This window comes from Mya arenaria, chromosome 15 (assembly GCF_026914265.1).
Source record: "Mya arenaria isolate MELC-2E11 chromosome 15, ASM2691426v1".
Lineage (NCBI taxonomy): Eukaryota > Metazoa > Mollusca > Bivalvia > Myida > Myidae > Mya > Mya arenaria.
Genome location: NC_069136.1, coordinates 2201323 through 2228434, shown reverse-complemented (window position 1 = coordinate 2228434; position 27112 = coordinate 2201323). Strand labels below are relative to the sequence as shown.

General features: G+C 39.5%; 1 protein-coding gene across 1 annotated transcript in view; it reads left to right on the top strand.

The window, feature by feature from the left end:
* Positions 1 to 27112, top strand: part of LOC128220330 (peripheral plasma membrane protein CASK-like) — a 180666-nt gene that overhangs the window by 112258 nt on the left and 41296 nt on the right. The window contains exon 13 of the mRNA XM_052928691.1: positions 24788 to 24865. Within this exon, the coding sequence (XP_052784651.1) occupies positions 24788 to 24865 (78 nt within the window). The remainder of the gene's footprint in view (positions 1 to 24787; positions 24866 to 27112) is intronic.

The following is a 27112-nucleotide window of genomic DNA, read 5'->3' as shown; positions in this document are numbered from 1 at the left end:
ATGAATCACCATGCCATGTGACACCAGCTTCAAGGTCAAGTTCAAGGTCACAAACCTTCTCGCCTGGTGGGTTGTCACCAGCATTGTCGCTGAAAGGCAGTGTGAAGAACAAGAAAGGTCAAGGTCACCAAGTACAGCCTTCAATAGGAGTATCACCGTTGCTATGGAAGCGAAACATTACCGGGCACAGTGCTTCAACAACGTCAAAATGTTCACAGTTTTCAAGGAGGTCTCACACTTCTCAAGGGGGAGGAGGGATCAGTTTACATTCTCCTCGAGATGCAAGTCTCGAGACTGAACATGTTAGTCTTGAGATTGGGACACAGAAGATGGAAGATATTGTTCTAGGCGGCTGGGTCAAGCCTAATAATCCGGCCCGTCTGCTCAACTATGACCTCTATGCATATAACTGTTGGGTATGTACATTTATTTGTTTGAAATCAACAGGAAAATTTCTGGTATGGTCTGTTTGATCTGATTTATAAATTTTGTTGCACTTATATAATACTTTAGGGTTGGCATAATTTTTTTATTCTTTCTAAGTCAGTATATTTCACCCAAGGATTTTCATTTTTTAACCATACCTACAATATTACACTCTCATTATAGGTGGAATTTCCATGATGTATTTCAAACATAATTGTTTTTCCATACAACAGTTACTTTATGCTAAGAATTGGTTTATTTATTGATATATATTTCAAAGAGAAAACTAAACAATGAGGATGTGATGTATGATCATCATGCTCAGTAACCTCATCACACCCCTTTTTGGTATGCAGTATTTAAGGGCTTTTACTGATTACTCAAGAGTCAAGAGTCTGTTCTGATGTATGCTGTATTAGTGATGAAATGATTATCAAGTACAATCGATAAATCGTCGCTGACGATGCTATGTCGGCGACAATCGATGGTGGTTGTCCAAAATCGATGTCGCTAATGTTACTTCCGGTAACTACGTATTTTTTTTGTTTTGTGGTAAAAGTTGAGTAAATGTCATTTTTTCTTTCCGGTAGATTCTTGTTGAGTTCATTTTAACAAGTGGGGTCACTCTCTTACATAAATGCGGTGAATGTGAACACTTTTGCTTTTGCCTTTTTTCAATAACCTGTCTCTATGGTGTAGTGGGTCCGGTCTTACCTGCAAATACCGGGGATCCCGGCTCGAAGCATTCTGTATTTGAAACCTGTTTTGGTATCGTTTGTTATTAACTTGTTTTTACTTTTTTGTGAAAGTTTTATGAATTAGGATATTCTAATGAAATGTTCAATATAACAGGGTATTGAATGTTGAGCTGGTTCACAACTATTTAATATGCTTTTAAATGGATAAAATGCTAAGATAACTTACTGGATGCGGTGTGCATCATTTTGCTATTGATGTGCAACTATCAAGTTTGTGTTGTGTTGTTATGTTATTAAAGACAGAAAAAGGTTATGGAAATTTACTTACTGTTGCAAAATGCATGACCACTAAGCGTCACACGTACTGATTCCAGGTTTGATCATTTTAATGATCATGGTGATACTATGTATACAGAAGTATTCCTTACTGATATTATGAACTTTCGATTATTATCCGATAGTAAATCGAATTGCTTGGTGTGATTCGATTCCATTATTGATAGCAAATGGAGTCTGATTTTCAAGCACTATGCTGTATGCACAAACTCAAAATTGGGCATTATTTGGTTGGCAGACCCTTTAAAAAGTTCAGTATAATTTATTACAAAATATATATTGATAGAAAATGAAGCTGAATTTGGTACGCAAGGGGAGAGTGGGATGATACCCTCATCATTAGATGCAACCATTGTGGACATACGCGTACTTTAATGGTTGGCCATTACTACAAAGCTATGAAAGATATTGCATGAAACTTGGTACACGTGTTCACAATGACTGTACACACATTAGCTCCATTACTCAGGCTTGAATGGTCTTGTTTTCTGGCTCTTTACCAACCTAGAACAATTGAAGAGTTGGTCCCTGCTCGTGTCTTGTTTACTAGGAGTTTTATAACCAAAACTGTTTCTTGTTAATTTCTATTAAATGCTGATGGTATAGACTGAAAGACGTAAACTGTCATTGATGATCCGAAAAGCAATATGAGCTGCAATAATTGGGATGTTCTGATTACCAGCCTTATAAAAGATAACTAGACATACAGAGATATGTCAGGCCTCCCACTAGGTAGTGGAATGTTAACATCTTCCTTTACCCAACCATTATCACCTCAAACTAAAATATTCATATTATGAAATATTTATGAATTCTTGGAATTGATAACATGCCACTGAGCTGGATAGAAACTTCAATGTATTACTTATTCACAAATTTTAACATGTTTCCATTAAACAAGTTTATTAAGTTTGGTAACATCTTGTTAGGTGACACAGATGCATCTTCAAATGATTATGATGCAGTTTAATAATGTATTGCTAATATGTTTTGATTATTCACAATTAACCCCCATATTTATTATATAAATCATGTATTTCCTGTCAGGATTGAAAAGTCTGACTGAGGGCATGCAGCTAAGCTGATAATGATGCTTGCACAGTTCCCAGCCATGCAAATGTTATGCTCTGGACCGGAAACACATGACTGATTTTGTTCTTGCATACTTAAAATTATCTCATTTGTATTTGTTTTTTTGTAGAAAACACATTTTTTGCACATTTCACAAAATGCTTGTACACATGTTGTTATCTGGTGTCATGAGGCAATTACTAATATCACATCATTATGTTCACACCAGATAGTTGCTAAAAATCACATTTATTGCTTTGCACTTATCTGTTGGTCATTCAGTAGATAAAAACTTGTTTGAGTGATGACTCGACTGTGCCTGGACCTATGTTCCTAAAACTTTACTTCAAGGTTTTGCTTGACCAGTAGATGACCCCATTGATGTTGCGGTCATCTGAGGTCAGAGTCAATATCACAGTGACCTTGAACACAAAAAGCTTGTTCTAGTGATAACTCAGCAATGACTTGACCTAAGGTCCTCAAACTTGACTTGTGTGTTGGGCATGACCAGTAGAGGACCCCCAATTGATTTAAAGGTAATTATGTCGCAAGTGAACGTCCCTTTGGTCATCAGACTTGACTCTGAGGTTGGGCTTGAACAGTATATGACCCTTATTAGAGCCAAGTTCAAGGTCACAATATCCTTGAACATGAAAAGCTTGTTCTAGTGATAAATAAAAAACAACAACCTGGACCTATGGTCATCAAACTTTGAGGTTGGGTGTGGCCAGAAAATGACCCTAATTAATTTTGAGGTCATTGGGCCGCATGTCAAGGTCATTGACCTTGAATGAAAAAAAGCTTGTCTGAGTGATAACTTTTCAATACCTGGACCTATGGCCCTCAAATTTGTCATGGAGGTTGGGCCTGACCAGAACATGACCCCTATTGATTTTGAGGTTGTCTGGTCAAAGGTCACAGTGATATTGAATTAGAAAAGCTTGCCAGAGTGATAACTAGACAATGCCTGAACCTTTGGTCCTCAAACTTGACTTATAGGCTTGGCATGACTAGTAGAATATCCCTATTGATTTTGAGGTCATCATGTCAAGGTCAAAGTGACCTTGAATGTGAAAAGCTTTTCTGACTGATAACAAGACAATGCCTTAAACAATGGTTGGATGGGTAAGACCAGTAGATGACCCATATTTTTTTGGGGGGGTCATCAGGTCTAAATGTCAAGGTCACATTCAAATTAACATCATATGTATTTCGTCCCTGCTGTCTGTAGTAAGGAACTGTACCTACTATCCTCAAATTTTGAATGAAAATATGTCATAATCTTAAAACTGCCTGATTGGCATGTGAAATGACAAATCAGCTGCCATTTCGATCCATGCATATTTTATTCAATTGTCTAAATATTCCTGACAACATTGTGCTCAGTGGAGAAAAATGTTTGACATACATCTCTTGTTTTCATTTTTATGCCCCCCTTCACATTTCAATTGGTAGGTCGGTCGGTGGGTCTGTCCGTCATGGCCCTCACACTTGACCGAACCAGTAGATGACCCCTATTGTTTTTGGGGGTCATTGGGCCAAAGGTCAAGGTCACAGTGACCTTGAATGGTTAAAGGTTGTCCGAGTGATAACTCAACAATGCCTGCACCCATGGCCCTCAAACTTGACTTGGAGGTTTGGCCTGCCCAGTAGATGACCCCTCTTGATTTTAGTGGTCAAAGGTCAAGGTCGCAGTGACCTTGAAAGCAAACTTGACAATTCCTGGACCTATGGTTATCAAAATTGACATGAAGGTTAGGCCTGACCAGTAGATGACCCCTCTTGACTTTGGGGGTCATCAGGCCAAGATCAGGGTCACAGATACCTTTAACACAAAAAAGTTAACAAATCGTCTCCCAGTGATATTTCAACAATGCCTGAATCTATGATAATCAAACTTCACATGGAAGTTGGGCCTGACCAGTAGATGACCCTTAATGATTTAAGGAGTCATCAGATCAAAGGTCATGGTCACAGTGACCTTGAATGGTAAAAGGTTGTCTGTGTGATAACTCGACAATGCCTGCACCCATGGCTCTCAAACTTGACTTGGAGGTTGGGCCTGACCAGTAGATGACCCCTATTGTTTTTGGGGGTCATCAGGCCAACGGTCAAGGTCACAATGACCTTGAATGGTAAAAGGTTGTCTGTGTGATAACTTGTCAATTCATGCACCCATGGCCCTCAAATTTGACATTTAGATTTTTGGTGACCAGCTGATGACTCCTATGTATTTTGAGGTCATAGCGTCAAAGGTCGAGGTCATAACACACTATCCTCACACATTGAATGGTCATAATCTTAAAACTGCCTCAACAGCATCCAATGTCAGTGACAAATCAGCTGTCATTTCGGTCCATGCATATTTCATTCAATTGTCCATATAATCCTGACAACATGGCGCCCAGGGGGGGCATAATGTTTGACAAACATCTCTTGTTAATTAAGAGGGAGGTGCCAGACAGTCTTTTTCGAGCATGAGCTAATTCACCAGTATGCAAGAAAGATATATCTGGGGCCAATATCGATGTTGCAACGGTCAAGTCACAAAAACATACTGTTTGTCCAAAGGTTTTGCAACAAAATTCATGTTACCAATAAATTGCACCTTCCCTCATGAAACTTAATAGAATCTTGTTAAGCAGTTTTGCGCCTGTGATTTTGTAACATTTTTCTTGTTTTAAAAATGGCCTTTTAAGTAGTAAACATTGTCTGAAAAATCAGGTGTCGCATGTAAAAGTATTGCATGTACACTCATGGAACTTGGTAGGAATGTTGGTCAGTTTTAATTATAGCAAATATTCAAGTTGTTATTTCCAAAACACTACATGTAACAGTTCCTGTGCCCATGCACTGTCTGGGTAAATGATTCATCACTCATGTGATAGCTCTTATTTCTCGAGACAGTATTCCATCTTAAGTATAATTTTTTTTTTTTTTTTTTTATATTACAGACTAAGATTATTTACTCCAGGAGCCTATCCATCATTTTGTAATGACATTTTGTAAGATTTGCAATTGCCAGACTTTTGGTGATATAAATAATTGTGTGATCCAAAGAGCTGCTTAAATAAAAAAAAAATCTATTTCAGACAGGATCAGGTTATTATTTAGGTTTTCATGAAACTGTATAAATTAATATTTTGTATTAGAAAAGACCATAACATGGTAGTCTAAAGTTAATTAATGTGTTTTTTTACTTCCAATTATAAGCCTTTCAGGGATGCACAAAAACCTTTGATGAGAAAGTGTGATCTATTATTGGTTGTCTTATTTCTCTGTGGACATGTTCCATGCTATCACAAATGCAACATCAATAACTAATTTACACTGCTGGTATCAAGGAAATTGGAGCAATTTATATGTTCTTATACACTCATAAAAGAGCTTACATCAAAGGTCAAAAGCTTTAGTGGTGTTGGGACCAGATTAATCCCTGAGTGGCCATTATAAGCCTTTGAGCTGCTGCAAATAGAGGTTCAATACCACCTGAAGTATCAGTTTAAGATTTCATTAGATAATATATACTATTTTTTTGCTATAAAAAATACATAAAAAAAAATCATTTAAATATCAATGTAATGCCAGGTTTCATATTCTTTCAGTGTAATGAATGCAGTTACTGCGTGCTTTAATTTTTAGGCTTGTTTTTGCTAAAGCTGTAGTTGCCCCTCACCTTAATGTCACACCTGCCCCTTACCCTGGATCTCATTCTCCTTTTCCTGGCAACCTGCCCCTTACCCATACTTCAGTCTCATCCTCCTGACCACCTGCCTCTTACCTCCTACCTCAGTCTCATCCTCCTGACCACCTGCCTCTTACCCCTTACCTCAGTCTCCTCTTCCTTGCCACCTGCCTCTTATTCCCTACCTCAGTCTCCTCATCCTGGCTGCCTGCCCCTTATCCCCTACTTCAGTCTCCTCTTCCTTGCGACCTGCCCCTTACCCCCTACTTCAGTCTCCTCTTTCTTGCCACCTGTCCCTTAACCCCTGCTTCAGTTTTCTCTTCCTTACCATCTTGCCCTTATTCTTACCCCCATCTCATCTTTCTTGCCACCTGCCCCTTACCCCCTACTTCAGTCTCAACTTTCTGGCCACCTGTCCCTTATCCTCTACTTCAGTCTCAACTTCCTGGCCACCTGCCCCTTACCCCCTACTTCAGTCTCAACTTCCTGGCCACCTGCCCTTACCACCTACTTTAGTCTCAACTTCCTGGCCACCTGCCCCTTACCACCTACTTCAGTCTCAACTTCCTGGCCACCTGCCCTTACCCCCTACTTTAGTCTCAACTTCCTGGCCACCTGCCCTTACCACCTACTTTAGTCTCAACTTCCTGGCCACCTGCCCCTTACCACCTACTTTAGTCTCAACTTCCTGGCCACCTGCCCTTACCCCCTACTTTAGTCTCAACTTCCTGGCCACCTGCCCTTACCCCCTACTTCAGTCTCAACTTCCTGGCCACCTGCCCTTACCACCTACTTTAGTCTCAACTTCCTGGCCACCTGCCCCTTACCCCCTACTTCAGTCTCAACTTCCTGGCCACCTGTCCTTACCCCCTACTTTAGTCTCAACTTCCTGGCCACCTGCCCCTTACCACCTACTTTAGTCTCAACTTCCTGGCCACCTGCCCCTTACCACCTACTTTAGTCTCAACTTCCTGGCCACCTGCCCTTACCCCCTACTTCAGTCTCAACTTCCTGGCCACCTGCCCCTTACCACCTACTACTTAAGTATCCTCTTCCTGGCCACCTGCCCCATACCCCTACTTCAGTCTCATCTTCCTTGCCACCTGCCCCTTATCCTTACCCCAGTCTCATCTTCCTTGCCACCTGCTTCTTACCCCCTACTTCAGTCTCATCTTCCTTGCCACCTGCCCCTTATCCTTACCCCAGTCTTATCTTTCTTGACACCTGCACCTCACTCTCTATCTCAGTCTCCCCTCTCTTGACACCTTCCCTTTACCCCCTACCTCAGTCTCCTCTTCCTTGATACTTGCCCCATTCCCTCTACTTAAGTCTACTCTTCCTGGCCACCTGCCCCTTACTCCCTACTTCAGTCTCAACTTCCTGGCCACTTTACCCTTACCCCCTACCCCAGTCTCATCCTCCTTGCCAACTGACCCTTACCCCCTACTTAAGTCTCTTCTTCCTGGCCACCTGCCCCTTACTCCCTACTTCAGTCACCTCTTGATGGCCAACTGCCTCTAATTCTCTATTTCAGTCTCCTCCTCCTGGTCACCTGCCCCTTACACCCTACCAAGGTCTCCCCTTACTTTCCAACTGGCTCTTCCCCCCAACTTCAGTCTCCTCTTACTTACAACCAGCCTTTTACACCATACCAACCACCACCGTATATGCAGCTAGAAAGTTTTACCCTTTCACTGGTCATGTCTACAGATTTGTTTAGACTTTCATCTTCCAGTCTCTTCCTGATCCAGTCTCCTCTATAGACTACAGTTACTGCCAGACAGATATTTCTCTTGGCTGAAACATTATAATTATAACCTTGTCCATGTTTATATCTTTTTTATTGTTCACGAAATTGCTTCAGTACATCCCTTGAGAACTCGTAATTTCTACAGACCTATCTTAAGCTGACAGCTAAAACACTTCGGAAATATTGTTTTTACCATTATTTTTGCCCATTTAGTTTTAATGATAACATTTTGCTTTTAAGAGCATGGTCTTTAACTGCTAGTTTGAGCACATGTTCATAGAGATATGCTCTGTTTGTATGGTGCTTAAAAGTAGTTTAGAGAAACCAACCAAAAGTGTAAGAACATCAAATGCATTAATCAGTCTGCGATTGTTTCTTTTTTGGGATAAAGCAATGTGTTATTACCATATTTTTGGCATAACAACTTTTTCAAATTGCCCATTTACTGAATTTACATGTTACAGTCAGTTTCCTGTAAATTAATGTCTTATATCTTATGTCATAAAGATAAACATGTCTGCTCCAGAAGATAATATTGGGTGAATTTTTCCAGCACAGTTTGCATTTTGGGTTGCCAAAAACTGTGTGTGTGCTGTAATAATTGCAAATGTGGCCTGAGTTGCAGTGTGGCCTGAGTTGCAGCTATTTTGGGCAGAAGATCAAAATTCATTATAGTTGATGTATTTTTTGTCTTGTAAATGTTGAAGTTGGAAAGCATTTACGAGACCAGCATTTATGCTAATTTTCTTAGTGTTCAGTGAGAAAGGCCTCCATGCTAGCAGGCCCACGTGCACAACGTTCTGCGTAACTGACTTAATAAAACCAATGAATGATTAAATTGGAAATTTAAGGCGGTTGTTTTGTCAGAGGTTTTGTAAATAATTAAACGTGAAGCCTACGGGTGATCCATTGGCAGAGACATAAGCTTGAAGACTAAGTCTGGTTGGAATATTTAATGGCCCAAGACACAAGGAAATATTATATCTTCTCTATTTTATTACAAATACATTGAGTTATAATCTCTTGCAGAATCATTTAATAACTTTAAAACAATTTGACCCACACAAACACACACAATTTTTTTTATTGTACGCACAAAAAGTTACTGGTTACAATATGTGAAGAAGTCCCTTAACTACCATCCTAATGATTGTAGAGTTATCCTGATTTCCATATGGATATAAACACATATAACTCTTACTTTTTGTTGGTGTCTTCTCTTATGCCTTTACAAATGGGATCCTGGAGGTATTCTGATTATATCATCGACTAGACTATGATGATAACAATTGCCAAATTTCCATTAAGCCTTTGATTGTTTATAATGAGGGGGTTATATAGGAGATCGTGCATGCACACTGGATAGTAAAGAGGCTTTTCGCATTAACGCTAAGATAATTGTTGGTAATTTTGGGTCTTCTACAGCATTAAATTGGCCAGCCTTCCGAATTAATGCTTAAGAAGCCCAGAAATAAATACTAACTTTGACTAAACTGGGCTGTTTATTTGTAGTTAAAAATGCCTGAGAAGTCAGATAGTCTTTGTGTCATTGTTAGTGGTCAAAACTTGATTGGTCTATCTATCAATGTTCTGAACCAGAGAACACGACTGGTCTCTCTATCAATGTTAAGTTCTAGAGAACACAGCTGGTCTCTCTATCAATGTTCAGTTCCAGAGAATACAGCTGGTCTCTCTATAAATGTTCAGTTCCAGAGAACACAGCTGGTCTCTCTATCAATGTTCAGTTTCAGAGAACACAGCTGGTCTCTATCAATATTCAGTTCCAGAGAACACGACTGGTCTCTCTATCAATATTCAGTTCCAGAGAACACGACTGGTCTCTCTATCAATGTTCAGTTCCAGAGAACACAGCTGGTCTCTCTATCAATATTCAGTTCCAGAGAACACAGCTGGTCTCTATCAATGTTCAGTTCCAGAGAACACAACTGGTCTCTCTATCAATGTTCAGTTCCAGAGAACACAGCTGGTCTGTCTATCAATGTTCAGTTCCAGAGAACACAGCTGGTCTCTCTATCAAAATTCAGTTCCAGAGAACACGACTGGTCTCTCTATCAGTGTTCAGTTCCAGAGAACACAACTGGTCTCTTTCAATGTTCAGTTCCAGAGAACACAGCTGGTCTCTATCAATGTTCAGTTCCAGAGAACACAGCTGGTCTCTCTATCAATATTCAGTTCCAGAGAACACGACTGGTCTCTCTATCAATGTTCAGTTCCAGAGAACACAACTGGTCTCTATCAATGTTCAGTTCCAGAGAACACAGCTGGTCTCTATTAATGTTCAGTTCCAGAGAACACAGCTGGTCTCTCTATCATTGTTCAGTTCCAGAGAACATGACTGGTCTCTCTATCAATGTTCAGTTCCAGAGAACACAACTGGTCTCTTTCAATGTTCAGTTCCAGAGAACACAGCTGGTCTCTCTATCAATGTTCAGTTCCAGAGAATACAGCTGGTCTCTCTATAAATGTTCAGTTCCAGAGAACACAGCTGGTCTCTCTATCAATGTTCAGTTTCAGAGAACACAGCTGGTCTCTATCAATATTCAGTTCCAGAGAACACGACTGGTCTCTCTATCAATATTCAGTTCCAGAGAACACGACTGGTCTCTCTATCAATGTTCAGTTCCAGAGAACACAGCTGGTCTCTCTATCAATATTCAGTTCCATAGAAGACAGCTGGTCTCTATCAATGTTCAGTTCCAGAGAACACAGCTGGTCTGTCTATCAATGTTCAGTTCCAGAGAACACAGCTGGTCTCTCTATCAATATTCAGTTCCAGAGAACACGACTGGTCTCTCTATCAGTGTTCAGTTCCAGAGAACACAGCTGGTCTCTATCAATGTTCAGTTCCAGAGATCACAGCTGGTCTCTCTATCAATGTTCAGTTCCAGAGAACACGACTGGTCTCTCTATCAATGTTCAGTTCCAGAGAACACAACTGGTCTCTTTCAATGTTCAGTTCCAGAGAACACAGCTGGTCTCTATCAATGTTCAGTTCCAGAGAACACAACTGGTCTCTATCAATGTTCAGTTCCAGAGAACACAACTGGTCTCTCTATCAATGTTCAGTTCCAGAGAACACAACTGGTCTCTCTATTAATGTTCAGTTCCATAGACCACAGCTGGTCTCTCTATCAATGTTCAGTTCCAGAGAACACAGCTGGTCTCTCTATCAATATTCAGTTCCAGAGAACACAACTGGTCTCTATCAGTGTTTAGTTCCAGAGAACACAACTAGTCTCTATCAATGTTCAGTTCCAGAGAACACAACTGGTCTCTATCAATGTTCAGTTCCAGAGAACACAGCTGGTCTCTATCAATATTCAGTTCCAGAGAACACAACTGGTCTCTCTATCAATGTTCAGTTCCAGAGAACATGACTGGTCTCTCTATCAATGTTCAGTTCCAGAGAACACAGCTGGTCTCTATCAATGTTCAGTTCCAGAGAACACAGCTGGTCTCTATCAATATTCAGTTCCAGAGAACACAACTGGTCTCTCTATCAATGTTCAGTTCCAGAGAACACAACTGGTCTCTCTATCAATGTTCAGTTCCAGAGAACACAACTGGTCTCTATCAATGTTCAGTTCCAGAGAACACAACGTGTCTCTATCAATGTTCAGTTACAGAGAACACAGCTGATCTCTATCAATGTTCAGTTCCAGAGAACACAGCTGGTCTCTCTATTAATGTTCAGTTCCAGAGAACACAACTGGTCTCTCTATCAATGTTCAGTTCCAGAGAACACAACTGGTCTCTCTATCAATGTTCAGTTCCAGAGAACACAACTGGTCTCTATCAATATTCAGTTCCAGAGAACACAGCTGGTCTCTCTATCAATATTCAGTTCCAGAGAACACAACTGGTCTCTATCAGTGTTTAGTTCCAGAGAACACAACTAGTCTCTATAAATGTTCAGTTCCAGAGAACACAACTGATCTCTATCAGTGTTCAGTTCCAGAGAACACAACTGGTCTCTATCAATGTTCAGTTCCAGAGAACACAGCTGGTCTCTATCAATGTTCAGTTCCAGAGAACACAGCTGGTCTCTATCAATGTTCAGTTCCAGAGAACACAACTGGTCTCTCTATCAATGTTCAGTTCCAGAGAACATGACTGGTCTCGATCAATGTTCAGTTCCAGAGAACATGACTGGTCTCTCTATCAATGTTCAGTTCTAGAGAACACAGCTGGTCTCTCTATCAATGTTCAGTTCCAGAGAACACAGCTGGTCTCTATCAATGTTCAGTTCCAGAGAACACAGCTGGTCTCTCTATCAATGTTCAGTTCCAGAGAACACAACTGGTCTCTTTCAATGTTCAGTTCCAGAGAACACAGCTGGTCTCTCTATCAATATTCAGTTCCAGAGAACACAACTGGTCTCTATCAGTGTTCAGTTCCAGAGAACACAACTGGTCTCTTTCAATGTTCAGTTCCAGAGAACACAGCTGGTCTCTCTATCAATGTTCAGTTCCAGAGAACACAGCTGGTCTCTATCAATGTTCAGTTCCAGAGAACACAGCTGGTCTCTCTATCAATGTTCAGTTCCAGAGAACACAACTGGTCTCTTTCAATGTTCAGTTCCAGAGAACACAGCTGGTCTCTCTATCAATATTCAGTTCCAGAGAACACAACTGGTCTCTATCAGTGTTCAGTTCCAGAGAACACAACTGGTCTCTTTCAATGTTCAGTTCCAGAGAACACAGCTGGTCTCTCTATCAATATTCAGTTCCAGAGAACACAACTGGTCTCTATCAGTGTTCAGTTCCAGAGAACACAACTGGTCTCTTTCAATGTTCAGTTCCAGAGAACACAACTGGTCTGTCTATCATTGTTCAGTTCCAGAGAACACAACTGGTCTTTATCAATGTTCAGTTCCAGAGAACACGACTGGTCTCTCTATCAATGTTCAGTTCCAGAGAACACAACTGGTCTCTTTCAATGTTCAGTTCCAGAGAACACAGCTGGTCTCTATCAATGTTCAGTTCCAGAGAACACAACTGGTCTCTATCAATGTTCAGTTCCAGAGAACACAACTGGTCTCTATCAATGTTCAGTTCCAGAGAACACAACTGGTCTCTCTATCAATGTTCAGTTCCAGAGAACACAGCTGGTCTCTCTATCAATATTCAGTTCCAAAAAACACAGCTGGTCTCTCTATCAATGTTCAGTTCCAGAGAACACAGCTGGTCTCTCTATCAATATTCAGTTCCAGAGAACACAACTGGTCTCTATCAGTGTTTAGTTCCAGAGAACACAACTAGTCTCTATCAATGTTCAGTTCCAGAGAACACAACTGGTCTCTATCAATGTTCAGTTCCAGAGAACACAACTGGTCTCTATCAATATTCAGTTCCAGAGAACACAGCTGGTCTCTCTATCAATATTCAGTTCCAGAGAACACAACTGGTCTCTATCAGTGTTTAGTTCCAGAGAACACAACTAGTCTCTATCAATGTTCAGTTCCAGAGAACACAACTGGTCTCTATCAGTGTTTAGTTCCAGAGAACACAACTGGTCTCTATCAATGTTCAGTTCCAGAGAACACAACTGGTCTCTATCAATGTTCAGTTCCAGAGAACACAGCTGGTCTCTATCAATGTTCAGTTCCAGAGAACACAGCTGGTCTCTATCAATGTTCAGTTCCAGAGAACACAACTGGCCTCTCTATCAATGTTCAGTTCCAGAGAACATGACTGGTCTTGATCAATGTTCAGTTCCAGAAAACATGACTGGTCTCTCTATCAATGTTCAGTTCCAGAGAACACAGCTGGTCTCTCTATCAATGTTCAGTTCCAGAGAACACAGCTGGTCTCTATCAATGTTCAGTTCCAGAGAACACAGCTGGTCTCTCTATCAATGTTCAGTTCCAGAGAACACAACTGGTCTCTTTCAATGTTCAATTCCAGAGAACACAGCTGGTCTCTCTATCAATATTCAGTTCCAGAGAACACAACTGGTCTCTATCAGTGTTCAGTTCCAGAGAACACAACTGGTCTCTTTCAATGTTCACTTCCAGAGAACACAACTGGTCTGTCTATCATTGTTCAGTTCCAGAGAACACAACTGGTCTTTATCAATGTTCAGTTCCAGAGAACACGACTGGTCTCTCTATCAATGTTCAATTCCAGAGAACACAACTGGTCTCTTTCAATGTTCAGTTCCAGAGAACACAGCTGGTCTCTATCAATGTTCAGTTCCAGAGAACACAACTGGTCTCTATCAATGTTCAGTTCCAGAGAACACAACTGGTCTCTCTATCAATGTTCAGTTCCAGAGAACACAACTGGTCTCTATCAATGTTCAGTTCCAGAGAACACAACTGGTCTCTCTATCAATGTTCAGTTCCATAGAACACAGCTGGTCTCTATCAATGTTCAGTTCCAGAGAACACAACTGGTCTCTCTATCAATGTTCAGTTCCATAGACCACAGCTGGTCTCTCTATCAATGTTCAGTTCCAGAGAACACAGCTGGTCTCTATCAATGTTCAGTTCCAGAGAACATGACTGGTCTCTCTATCAATGTTCAGTTCCAGAGAACACAACTGGTCTCTTTTAATGTTCAGTTCCAGAGAACACAGCTGGTCTCTATCAATGTTCAGTTCCAGAGAACACAGCTGGTCTCTCTATCAATGTTCAGTTCCAGAGAACACGACTGGTCTCTCTATCAATGTTCAGTTCCAGAGAACACAACTGGTCTCTTTCAATGTTCAGTTCCAGAGAACACAGCTGGTCTCTATCAATGTTCAGTTCCAGAAAACACAGCTGGTCTCTCTTTCAATGTTCAGTTCCAGAGAACACAGCTGGTCTCTATTAATGTTCAGTTCCAGAGAACACAGCTGGTCTCTATCAATGTTCAGTTCCAGAGAATACAGCTGGTCTCTCTATCAATATTCAGTTCCAGAGAACACGACTGGTCTCTTTCAATGTTCAGTTCCAGAGAACACAGCTGGTCTCTCTATCAATATTCAGTTCCAGAGAACACAACTGGTCTCTTTCAATGTTCAGTTCCATAGAACACAGCTGGTCTCTATCAATGTTCAGTTCCAGAGAACACAACTGGTCTCTCTATTAATGTTCAGTTCCATAGACCACACCTGGTCTCTCTATCAATGTTCAGTTCCAGAGAACACAGCTGGTCTCTCTATCAATGTTCAGTTCCAGAGAACACGACTGGTCTCTCTATCAATTTTCAGTTCCACAGAACACAACTGATCTCTTTCAATGTTCAGTTCCAGAGAACACAGCTGGTCTCTATCAATGTTCAGTTCCAGAGAACACAGCTGGTCTCTCTATCAATGTTCAGTTCCAGAGAACACGACTGGTCTCTCTATCAATGTTCAGTTCCAGAGAACACAACTGGTCTCTTTCAATGTTCAGTTCCAGAGAACACAGCTGGTCTCTATCAATGTTCAGTTCCAGAAAACACAGCTGGTCTCTCTTTCAATGTTCAGTTCCAGAGAACACAGCTGGTCTCTATTAATGTTCAGTTCCAGAGAACACAGCTGGTCTCTATCAATGTTCAGTTCCAGAGAATACAGCTGGTCTCTATCAATGTTCAGTTCCAGAGAACACAGCTGGTCTCTCTATCAATGTTCAGTTCCAGAGAACACAACTGGTCTCTTTCAATGTTCAGTTCCAGAGAACACAGCTGGTCTCTCTATCAATATTCAGTTCCAGAGAACACAACTGGTCTCTATCAGTGTTCAGTTCCAGAGAACACAACTGGTCTCTTTCAATGTTCAGTTCCAGAGAACACAACTGGTCTGTCTATCAATATTCAGTTCCAGAGAACACAGCTGGTCTCTCTATCAATATTCAGTTCCAGAGAACACAACTGGTCTCTATCAGTGTTCAGTTCCAGAGAACACAACTGGTCTCTATCAGTGTTTAGTTCCAGAGAACACAACTGGTCTCTATCAATGTTCAGTTCCAGAGAACACAACTGGTCTCTATCAATGTTCAGTTCCAGAGAACACAGCTGGTCTCTATCAATGTTCAGTTCCAGAGAACACAGCTGGTCTCTATCAATGTTCAGTTCCAGAGAACACAACTGGCCTCTCTATCAATGTTCAGTTCCAGAGAACATGACTGGTCTTGATCAATGTTCAGTTCCAGAAAACATGACTGGTCTCTCTATCAATGTTCAGTTCCAGAGAACACAGCTGGTCTCTCTATCAATGTTCAGTTCCAGAGAACACAGCTGGTCTCTATCAATGTTCAGTTCCAGAGAACACAGCTGGTCTCTCTATCAATGTTCAGTTCCAGAGAACACAACTGGTCTCTTTCAATGTTCAATTCCAGAGAACACAGCTGGTCTCTCTATCAATATTCAGTTCCAGAGAACACAACTGGTCTCTATCAGTGTTCAGTTCCAGAGAACACAACTGGTCTCTTTCAATGTTCACTTCCAGAGAACACAACTGGTCTGTCTATCATTGTTCAGTTCCAGAGAACACAACTGGTCTTTATCAATGTTCAGTTCCAGAGAACACGACTGGTCTCTCTATCAATGTTCAATTCCAGAGAACACAACTGGTCTCTTTCAATGTTCAGTTCCAGAGAACACAGCTGGTCTCTATCAATGTTCAGTTCCAGAGAACACAACTGGTCTCTATCAATGTTCAGTTCCAGAGAACACAACTGGTCTCTCTATCAATGTTCAGTTCCAGAGAACACAACTGGTCTCTATCAATGTTCAGTTCCAGAGAACACAACTGGTCTCTCTATCAATGTTCAGTTCCATAGAACACAGCTGGTCTCTATCAATGTTCAGTTCCAGAGAACACAACTGGTCTCTCTATCAATGTTCAGTTCCATAGACCACAGCTGGTCTCTCTATCAATGTTCAGTTCCAGAGAACACAGCTGGTCTCTATCAATGTTCAGTTCCAGAGAACATGACTGGTCTCTCTATCAATGTTCAGTTCCAGAGAACACAACTGGTCTCTTTTAATGTTCAGTTCCAGAGAACACAGCTGGTCTCTATCAATGTTCAGTTCCAGAGAACACAGCTGGTCTCTCTATCAATGTTCAGTTCCAGAGAACACGACTGGTCTCTCTATCAATGTTCAGTTCCAGAGAACACAACTGGTCTCTTTCAATGTTCAGTTCCAGAGAACACAGCTGGTCTCTATCAATGTTCAGTTCCAGAAAACACAGCTGGTCTCTCTTTCAATGTTCAGTTCCAGAGAACACAGCTGGTCTCTATTAATGTTCAGTTCCAGAGAACACAGCTGGTCTCTATCAATGTTCAGTTCCAGAGAATACAGCTGGTCTCTCTATCAATATTCAGTTCCAGAGAACACGACTGGTCTCTTTCAATGTTCAGTTCCAGAGAACACAGCTGGTCTCTCTATCAATATTCAGTTCCAGAGAACACAACTGGTCTCTTTCAATGTTCAGTTCCATAGAACACAGCTGGTCTCTATCAATGTTCAGTTCCAGAGAACACAACTGGTCTCTCTATTAATGTTCAGTTCCATAGACCACACCTGGTCTCTCTATCAATGTTCAGTTCCAGAGAACACAGCTGGTCTCTCTATCAATGTTCAGTTCCAGAGAACACGACTGGTCTCTCTATCAATTTTCAGTTCCACAGAACACAACTGATCTCTTTCAATGTTCAGTTCCAGAGAACACAGCTGGTCTCTATCAATGTTCAGTTCCAGAGAACACAGCTGGTCTCTCTATCAATGTTCAGTTCCAGAGAACACGACTGGTCTCTCTATCAATGTTCAGTTCCAGAGAACACAACTGGTCTCTTTCAATGTTCAGTTCCAGAGAACACAGCTGGTCTCTATCAATGTTCAGTTCCAGAAAACACAGCTGGTCTCTCTTTCAATGTTCAGTTCCAGAGAACACAGCTGGTCTCTATTAATGTTCAGTTCCAGAGAACACAGCTGGTCTCTATCAATGTTCAGTTCCAGAGAATACAGCTGGTCTCTATCAATGTTCAGTTCCAGAGAACACAGCTGGTCTCTCTATCAATGTTCAGTTCCAGAGAACACAACTGGTCTCTTTCAATGTTCAGTTCCAGAGAACACAGCTGGTCTCTCTATCAATATTCAGTTCCAGAGAACACAACTGGTCTCTATCAGTGTTCAGTTCCAGAGAACACAACTGGTCTCTTTCAATGTTCAGTTCCAGAGAACACAACTGGTCTGTCTATCAATATTCAGTTCCAGAGAACACAGCTGGTCTCTCTATCAATATTCAGTTCCAGAGAACACAACTGGTCTCTATCAGTGTTCAGTTCCAGAGAACACAACTGGTCTCTATCAATGTTCAGTTCCAGAGACCATGACTGGTATATCTAACAAATTGAGATTATTGCAAGACTCTATCAACCAGGAAAAGCAAGTGTTTCACTACTTTGAAAACATTTATTAATCAGTTTGTAGAATCTTAGTCAATCTTTAAAGTGCAATGTTATAATTCAATAATCAATTAAGTGCTGTTTTCTCCCTGCTTAAATGTCAAGAGAAGTTTTGTCGTAGTTTGATATATATAATTGTTTTTATGAGTTAAAAATAGGAATTTTATTCACTTGAGCATTGATCTTTAGAAAAGGAACTGTCATTATTTTCTTCTGTCCGGCCGAGCAAGATTTGGCATGTAATATTTCCTAAGACTTCAAAAGTCTGCCAATTTTTTGTAGATTGATTATGGTCTGGCAGCTCAAGAAAAAATTCCCATTTTCATAAATTTCTTAAACCACTTGTTTGGAACTGTATTACAAGTCTGTGCTGATAATTTTGTGTTATAATTATATACCTCCACTGAACAAAGTTTGGGGTGGGGGCGGCCCCCGTCTGTCGACCGTCTTGTCAGGCAAAAACTAATGAAAGGGTGGTCAGATTTTAACATTTTGGAACATTATTTTATCACAGTAAAATGCAAATCAAGTTTGGCTTTGGTTACAAACCAATTTTGGATGGAGTAGTTTACCCTTTTCAACTTAGAATTTGCCAAAAACGTCCAAACATTCACTTGTGTACAGGTTGACGGTTTGAAATAATATTTGGTACACGTACATGAATAACACCATAAAATTATTGTCAAGTTTGACTTTGCTGGTTACAAACCACCAATTTTTGACTGAGTTATGGACCCTATATTTCAACTTAGAATTGGTCAATTATGCAGGGACTAGACAATAACTTGTGTCAGGTTGACATATTTGAATAAATATTTGTGCACATGTTCAACTTCATGAAATAAAGGCAACATTTGACATTGTTTACAAACTACCTTTTTTTACGGAGTTATGGATTTTTCAATGTAGTATTGGCAAAATTTGTTTTTTTGACAATCACATATGACAGGCACAATGGATTTAAACAAATTCTGGTACACATGTTTAACAATATAAACTACAGATCAAGCTCAACTTTGGTTACAATCCATTTATGTAAGAGGGAGTTTAATAATTATCCCCTTTTCAAAAAATTGGTTACCATTTTTGTGTCCAGCAGACATGTGAACTCTGCCCGTGGTAGTAAAATCTACCGCTTTTGAGACCACCATACCACTCTTCCAACGAAATCTACCGCCCATGAATAAAAATCCAAACCATTTTTTTACCTAAAAAATTCATTTTAAAACGCTCAAAATTCAATCAACCATGCTAGAATATCCAATAATCTGTCACCTTAAAGAAAATGGTGTGATAAACAAGACTGGCATCCTTAGATAACCAGCATTCTTTGTTAATTGGCATCCTACATTCTTTGTTAATCTTAAAGACAAATTACAACTCAACTCAACTCAACTCAAAACTCGTTTTATTTACTAATTCAGGTTACAGTGTATGCAACGACATGAATAGGATATCTAAAAAACGCATGTTAAAATATTGGTAATCGGGTACAGGAATTCGAAATAACTGATTAATAGTACGAAATACAATAATCATATATACATGTACATGTATAAAAGCTTAGCAGGGCCACTGTTGTTTTATCCCGTCTACAAAATGGGGCATAATCACACTGTGTCAACTACATTGTTTAGACCGCGGTATAAAACACCAGGGGCTCTGTCGGGCTATATAATTTTTCATGAAAACATATCATTGGCAAGTACAATGTTATACAGAGTGATAATAGTATCAGATTTGCATGTTACACAAGTGAAGGTAATCATATATTTGGTAATATCAATCATACTACAGATATAGTCAATTTATACATATCATAACGACACTGAAATTCAATATGGAGACAAATACGTTTCAAGGTTAAGTATCAATTAATATTTAGTGTAATAGATATCTACTTGTATTGGCAAGACACATTGCATTCAAAACATAAAAATAAAATTCCCAAAGTGTTATCAATTATCTTCAATTTATAAAACTTTACAACATTTTGGTGGGAAAATTAACACAATTCTGCAATCGTCTGCACTTACACTCTGCACTAAACCTGTTTGGGCAGTACTGATCTGATTTATCAGCGGCTGTACTAAAAACAAGCCTTAGTTTTCACAAGCCAGACATATAGTTCCTTCTTTTTTCTCAATCAAAAACACCAATGTTTGAACCATCACGTAATTTAGGCCTATTTTCTGAAAATCTAAAAATAGTAACACCCATCGAATTATTGTTCACATTGCTTACATCATTGTTTTTTACTTAAAATTCAAGAGATTTATAATTTAGAGATTCTTCCGCTTTTGAATCCAATCTACTGCCTTGGAGACTCAAATCGACCTCTCTGACATTGCCAGAGGTTCACATGTTTGTGTCTAGGTGGTTTTGGAGGGTATTGGTCACTCTTTTTTCAGCTCTCGATATATATATAGGTTTAATATTAAAAAAGCAGACTGTTGAAGATCATCTGTCTTTAGTGTTCCTGAATTTCTTTGAAAGTGAAGTCAATTGTAGTTGCTTTTCACAGAGAACTATAAAAAACATACATCAGAACCTCAAACCCAGAAATATGCAGTTTGGAGGTAGTTAAAATTGGTGAATAAAAAGATACTCAGTAGATTGCTTAATTCCCTGAGGTTCTGTTTTTGTTTTGTTTTTATCAAATTTGCAAGGTCAAATTTTGCAGGTTTAACCATCACACCCTGCAGCCGAGTAAAACTGGTTTAGCTCATTGGTCAGTTAGCCAAATTGTTTATTGGTTGGTCAATATTTATCCAATAAATACTATTTACCATTCAAATCATTGTAGTGTGCAAAAAGGTTAAAATATTACCTTTGGACAACTTAACCAAAGTGTTATATAATTGGCTCTTGATTGATTGGCAGAAACTGCTAAAATTAAATTCTCCCGAAATGAACATCTACATGCTGGAATAATAATGTCAAATTTCATACTTATTTTGCACATTAATTCTTATGAAATGCAAATGAGGAACAATCCTTTATATTTTAATATACCATGCAGGTGTGTTTATGAAATCCCTGAAATGATGTCTTTACTAATCATTTAGCAATCAAAGAACATGGAAAATAGTGGAAATTTCAGACAACTCTTGGAAATTAACCAATAACTATTGACCAATTGTCTCCCTTATCTGCTAAATTACTTTTATGGTACATATATCATTATTATATATATCATTTTCATTTTAAGACAGAGAAAGTATACGTATATGTCGGAGTCGACATTTATATGATGTTAGGAATCATTTACTAAGTACTTCCAATACATTAAACTTAATAATTCTTTAAGTTTTAAGTTGCTCTCTTATATCTCACTGTTCAAGAATTACTCCAAATTATTTCCAATTTTTTAAATTATTTGAAGTGTTTAAGAGTTTGGATTTGAATTGCATCCTTAAAATTATCACTAATACAATGAAAATCACGGGGACCAGTCAAGTAGTCAGCCCCAAAAACATGTGAAACACATAATAAATATACATCTTGTTGTGATCATTTCTTTTCTGCAAGTCAACTCTCTGTTGTGGACATAAACTGTTGATAAATTTGAAGAAGCAACTATATGAAAAAATCTGAACAAGATCTATTGCATTTCATGTTTGAACTGATATCTGAACAACCAAAAATTGAATCAAAAGGTGCCTTTAGCTCCCACACAGCATTCATTCAACGTGGAGCTTGCAGAAAAAAACAGACTGAGGCACCTACCTTCAGCCAATACTTTAAAATTGAATAGTTATTTGGTTTGGTCATAGTAGACCTAACTGATAGTCAACATTTATCCAAAACTAACTGTTAACCAATAAAATAATTTGAATGTGCAAACTAGCCAATAGATAGAGTGTTGACAACTTATCCAAGTGTATGCTATTGGCTGTTGATAAGGGGATAAGCTGGATAAGTAAGAAACTCGCTACACTTTTAGAACATTGATGGTAATAAAGTCACATATAGCATACCGTATATTGTAAGTTCATAATTAGCCTGCAGTGATTTCAGTTTGACACACGCCATGTTTGTCCATTAGAACAAGTACGGTAAGCTTTGTCAAGAAGCACTGTGTCATCCATATTTATTGATCACTCAAGCGACTCTAGATCATGCTTTGAGGCTCTCCCAACGGCTTACTGTCCATACACTGGCTTGGAATGCCATACACTGCATCAAGCTGAAGGATGAGAGGACACATTCAACAACATTGGGTGTTTGTGAGAGATTCATTTTTTGTGGTCATTCTAACTGGAACACAATATTTTCATGTTCTATGGAAACTTGGGAACAGATTTCTTGTTCAGAGTGCTGTGTTCTTTTTCATCTTTTTCATTTGCTAGATTGGCAGCCAGATGAGCACCAAAACATTATCAAAAGTAACTGTTGTCTGTTTAAAATTACACACTGTGTCCAAGAGGACAGACAAGAGATCATTACCATGGTAATACAGCCCCACCTCCTGTTCCCATACGGCTAGTTACCCAAATGACATGACTCATCTGGATATGGTCCCAATTTAAAGTAAAGCATCCAAAGACACCCATTGTGATCAAGTGTTATTACATGTTATCAATGACCAATCATGGCTTGATGATTCTATCTGTTTACTCGAAATTACATTCCTATGTTCTTAAAGATATTATTTGTCCTCTTCTGGCTAAACATACACATATTGCTGTTTGTTTTGAGCACCTCTGATATTTCTCCTTAAATGATATGGTCATGACAATAATAATGTTTGTCTATGTTTTCATACTACATATAGCACTTAAAACCTTCTCTGTATGCATTTGACGCCACTATATACATTGTCCTGAAAGTCTGGGAATCTGAGCCACTTTTCTCCTGTCCACAATCAAACGCCAACCCTCACCCTTTCTTAATCAATAACTGCATTTTCTCGTGTGAAATTTGTGTGTTTACTTTCCTGCCTTTGATTTTCATATCAGAAAACGTTTTTAGTGACATTTGACCTTGGACATAGTACGTAGACGTAATGTATGAATTTCCAGGCAACAATTTAATGCATTGTTATATAATGATGCTGAACATGGATTTGTTGTGTTTAAGGTCTATACATTGTCTGAAATTAGATAAGTGGTGTTTTTTATGTAACAGATGTTTCAGTGTGCGTGTCATTCAGTGTACATTACAAGATTTACAGGAAAAATATTGGAAAGTTTGAGACAGATGTCTGTTTAATAACTCTGGGATTTTGGACAGCTAAATACGTATGTGACAAAAACGGCATAATAGGATTCTTTACAAACCAAGTCTTCCTGGGAATACTGACATGTTCTGTGACTTTTGGTTCTTTCTGAGCAGTACATTATAAAATGACAATTTGTTTCCTATGTTTGGATAAAGAATGTTTCTAGCAAATACTATAGTAATATAGAAATGAGTTCTTCTCTACTTATTTTGTGGTTGTATTCTTATAGACTTTGATGAGGACACTTTTTACTAGAACAAATGCTGTATTTGTGTGCTAGTTGATATACAATTTGTGACAATATCACACCATGATATATTATAGACAATGTCTGATCATGTCCAGTCGTTCCTACATGCGCGCAGTGATAGGTCAATGCTCCGTATTTGTGCTTTACTTTGGATTATGAAACTGCAACAAAGCGATTATGAACAACACATTATGTTGCTAAGGCAACAAAGGAAGCTACATAAAAATAGTGACTGTGACCACTGTACGTATGATGCTAAAAATAGAATATCAGTAACTGAAACTGAGGTTGACAGTGATGATGTCATAGGGGATGTTAATTCTGTTAAAACAAGAGACATGACTGATACACTATACCATGTGGAAGGACTAGACCACAGTTGTACAAATATTGAAATCAGTCACAAGGTATTTTTAGCTTAATCTTATGGTAATGTCTTCTACAGAAAGCATGATGTATTGTCATAGTCTTGTTGTTGTTGTAGATGTTAACTTGTCAATGTATTATCAAATTCAACCGTGGTGTTTTGTTGTTGATGACGGCGTCTAGACTCAATTTAACTAGCATGTCAAGAACTTGAACAAAACTGCGTTGAGTTTCAAATAGCACAAGTCTTTGACTTGAGATGAGCCTATAAGCAAATTGAGTGCAAGAAGCTGATAACAGATCTTTGTAGATATAAGAGGCTTTAAGTGTGAAAGTACCTGGATAAGGGTTTAGAATTTTATATCAAATTCCAGAGGAAAATGATATCTTTTGATATATTTTGTATGCGTGTTTTTCCCACTTATTCTCTGAGCATGCGGTCTGAATAAGGTTTTACAGAACTGTAGATATGAAGGCACTAGATCAGTTTGGACGCCGATTATTTTTATGGTGATCATGTTTCCTTAGATGTTGTGTCATCCTGTCTATTTAATCAATCTTTATGACTGCTTGATGTATTTGCAGCTGTATGACAAGATCAGTTCTAGACCTGTAGCCTCGGCCAAACCCCCGCCTGCAGATGCTGTCACCAGGGCCACAGAGGTAAACTAGTGTCATGTTGCAAGTGTAAGCCATGTTATGTGTCATGTTGCAAGTGTAAGCCATGTAGTGTCATGTTGCAAATGTAAGCCGTGTAGTGTCATGTTGCAAGTGTGAGCCATGTAGTGTCATGTTGCAAGTGTGAACCATGTATTGCCATGTTGTTAGTGCAAGTGGTGTATTGCCATGTTGCAAATGTTAGCCATGTATTGCCATATTGTTTGTGCAAGTGGTGTATTGCCATGTTGTTAGTGGAAGTGGTGTATTGCCATGTTGCAATTGTTAGCCATGTATTGCCATGTTGTTAGTGCAGTGTGTGTATTGCCATGTTGCAAGTGTGAGCCATGTAGTGCCATGTTGTTAGTGCAAGTGGTGTATTGCTATGTTGCAAGTGTTAGCCATGTATTGTGATGTTGTTAGTGCAAGTGGTGTATTGCCATGTTGTTAGTGCAAGTGGTGTAGTGCCATGTTGCAAGTGTGAGCCGTGTATTGCCATGTTGTTAGTGCAAGTGGTGTATTGCCATGTCGTTAGTGCAAGTGGTGTAGTGCCATGTTGCAAGTGTGAGCCATGTATTGCCATGTTGTTAGTGCAAGTGGTGTAGTGCCATGTTGCAAGTGTTAGTCATGTATTGCCATGTTGTTAGTGCAAGTGGTGTAGTGCCATGTTGCAAGTGTGAGCCGTGTATTGCCATGTTGTTAGTGCAAGTGGTGTATTGCCATGTCGTTAGTGCAAGTGGTGTAGTGCCATGTTGCAAGTGTGAGCCATGTATTGCCATGTTGTTAGTGCAAGTGGTGTAGTGCAATGTTGCAAGTGTAAGCCATGTGGTGCAATGTTGCAAGTGTAAGCCATGTAGTGTCATGTTGCAAGTGTAAGCCATGTAGTGCAATGTTGCAAGTGTAAGCCATGTGGTGCCATGTTGCAAGTGTAAGCCATGTAGTGTCATGTTGCAAGTGTAAGCAATGTAGTGCAATGTTGCAAGTGTAAGCCATGTAGTGTCATGTTGCAAGTGTAAGCCATGTTATGTGTCATGTTGCAAGTGTAAGCCATGTGGTGCCATGTTGCAAGTGTAAGCCATGTAGTGTCATGTTGCAAGTGTAAGCAATGTAGTGCAATGTTGCAAGTGTAAGTCATGTAGTGTCATGTTGAAAGTGTAAGCCATGTTATGTGTCATGTTGCAATTGTAAGCCATGTGGTGCCATGTTGCAAGTGTAAGCCATGTGGTGCCATGTTGCAAGTGTAAGCCATGTAGTGTCATGTTGCAAGTGTAAGCAATGTAGTGCAATGTTGCAAGTGTAAGTCATGTAGTGTCATGTTGCAAGTGTAAGCCATGTTATGTGTCATGTTGCAATTGTAAGCCATGTAGTGCCATGTTGCAAGTGTAAGCCATGTGGTGTCATGTTGCAAGTGTAAGCCATATAGTGTCATGTTGCAAATGTAAGCCATGTGGTGCAATGTTGCAAGTGTAAGCCATGTAGTGTCATGTTGCAAGTGTAAAGTGTAAGCCATGTAGTGTCATGTTGCAAGTGTAAGCCATGTAGTGCAATGTTGCAAGTGCAAGCCATGTGCTGCCATGTTGCAAGTGTAAGCCATGTAGTGTCATGTTGCAAGTGTAAGCAATGTAGTGCAATGTTGCAAGTGTAAGTCATGTTGTGCAATGTTGCAAGTGTAAGCCATGTGTTGCATGTGTAAGCCATGTATTGCCATGTTGCAAGTGTAAGCCATGAAGTGTCATGTAGCAAGTGTAAGCCATGTAGTGTCATGTTGCAAGTGTAAGCCATGAAGTGTCATGTTGCAAATGTAAGCCTTGTAGTGTCATGTTGCAAGTGTAAGCCATGTATTGCCATGTTTCAAGTGTAAGCCATGTAGTGTCATGTTGCAAGTGTAAGCCATGTAGTGCAATGTTGCAAGTGTAAGCCATGTATTGCCATGTTTCAAGTGTAAGCCATGTAGTGTCATGTTGCAAAAGTAAGCCATGTAGTTTCATGTTGCAAGTGTAAGCCATGTATTGCCATGTTGCAAGTGTAAGTCATGTTGTGCAATGTTGCAAGTGTAAGCCATGTGTTGCAAGTGTAAGCCATGTATTGCCATGTTGCAAGTGTAAGCCATGAAGTGTCATGTAGCAAGTGTAAGCCATGTAGTGTCATGTTGCAAGTGTAAGCCATGAAGTGTCATGTTGCAAATGTAAGCCATGTAGTGTCATGTTGCAAGTGTAAGCCATGTAGTGTCATGTTGCAAGTGTAAGCCATGAA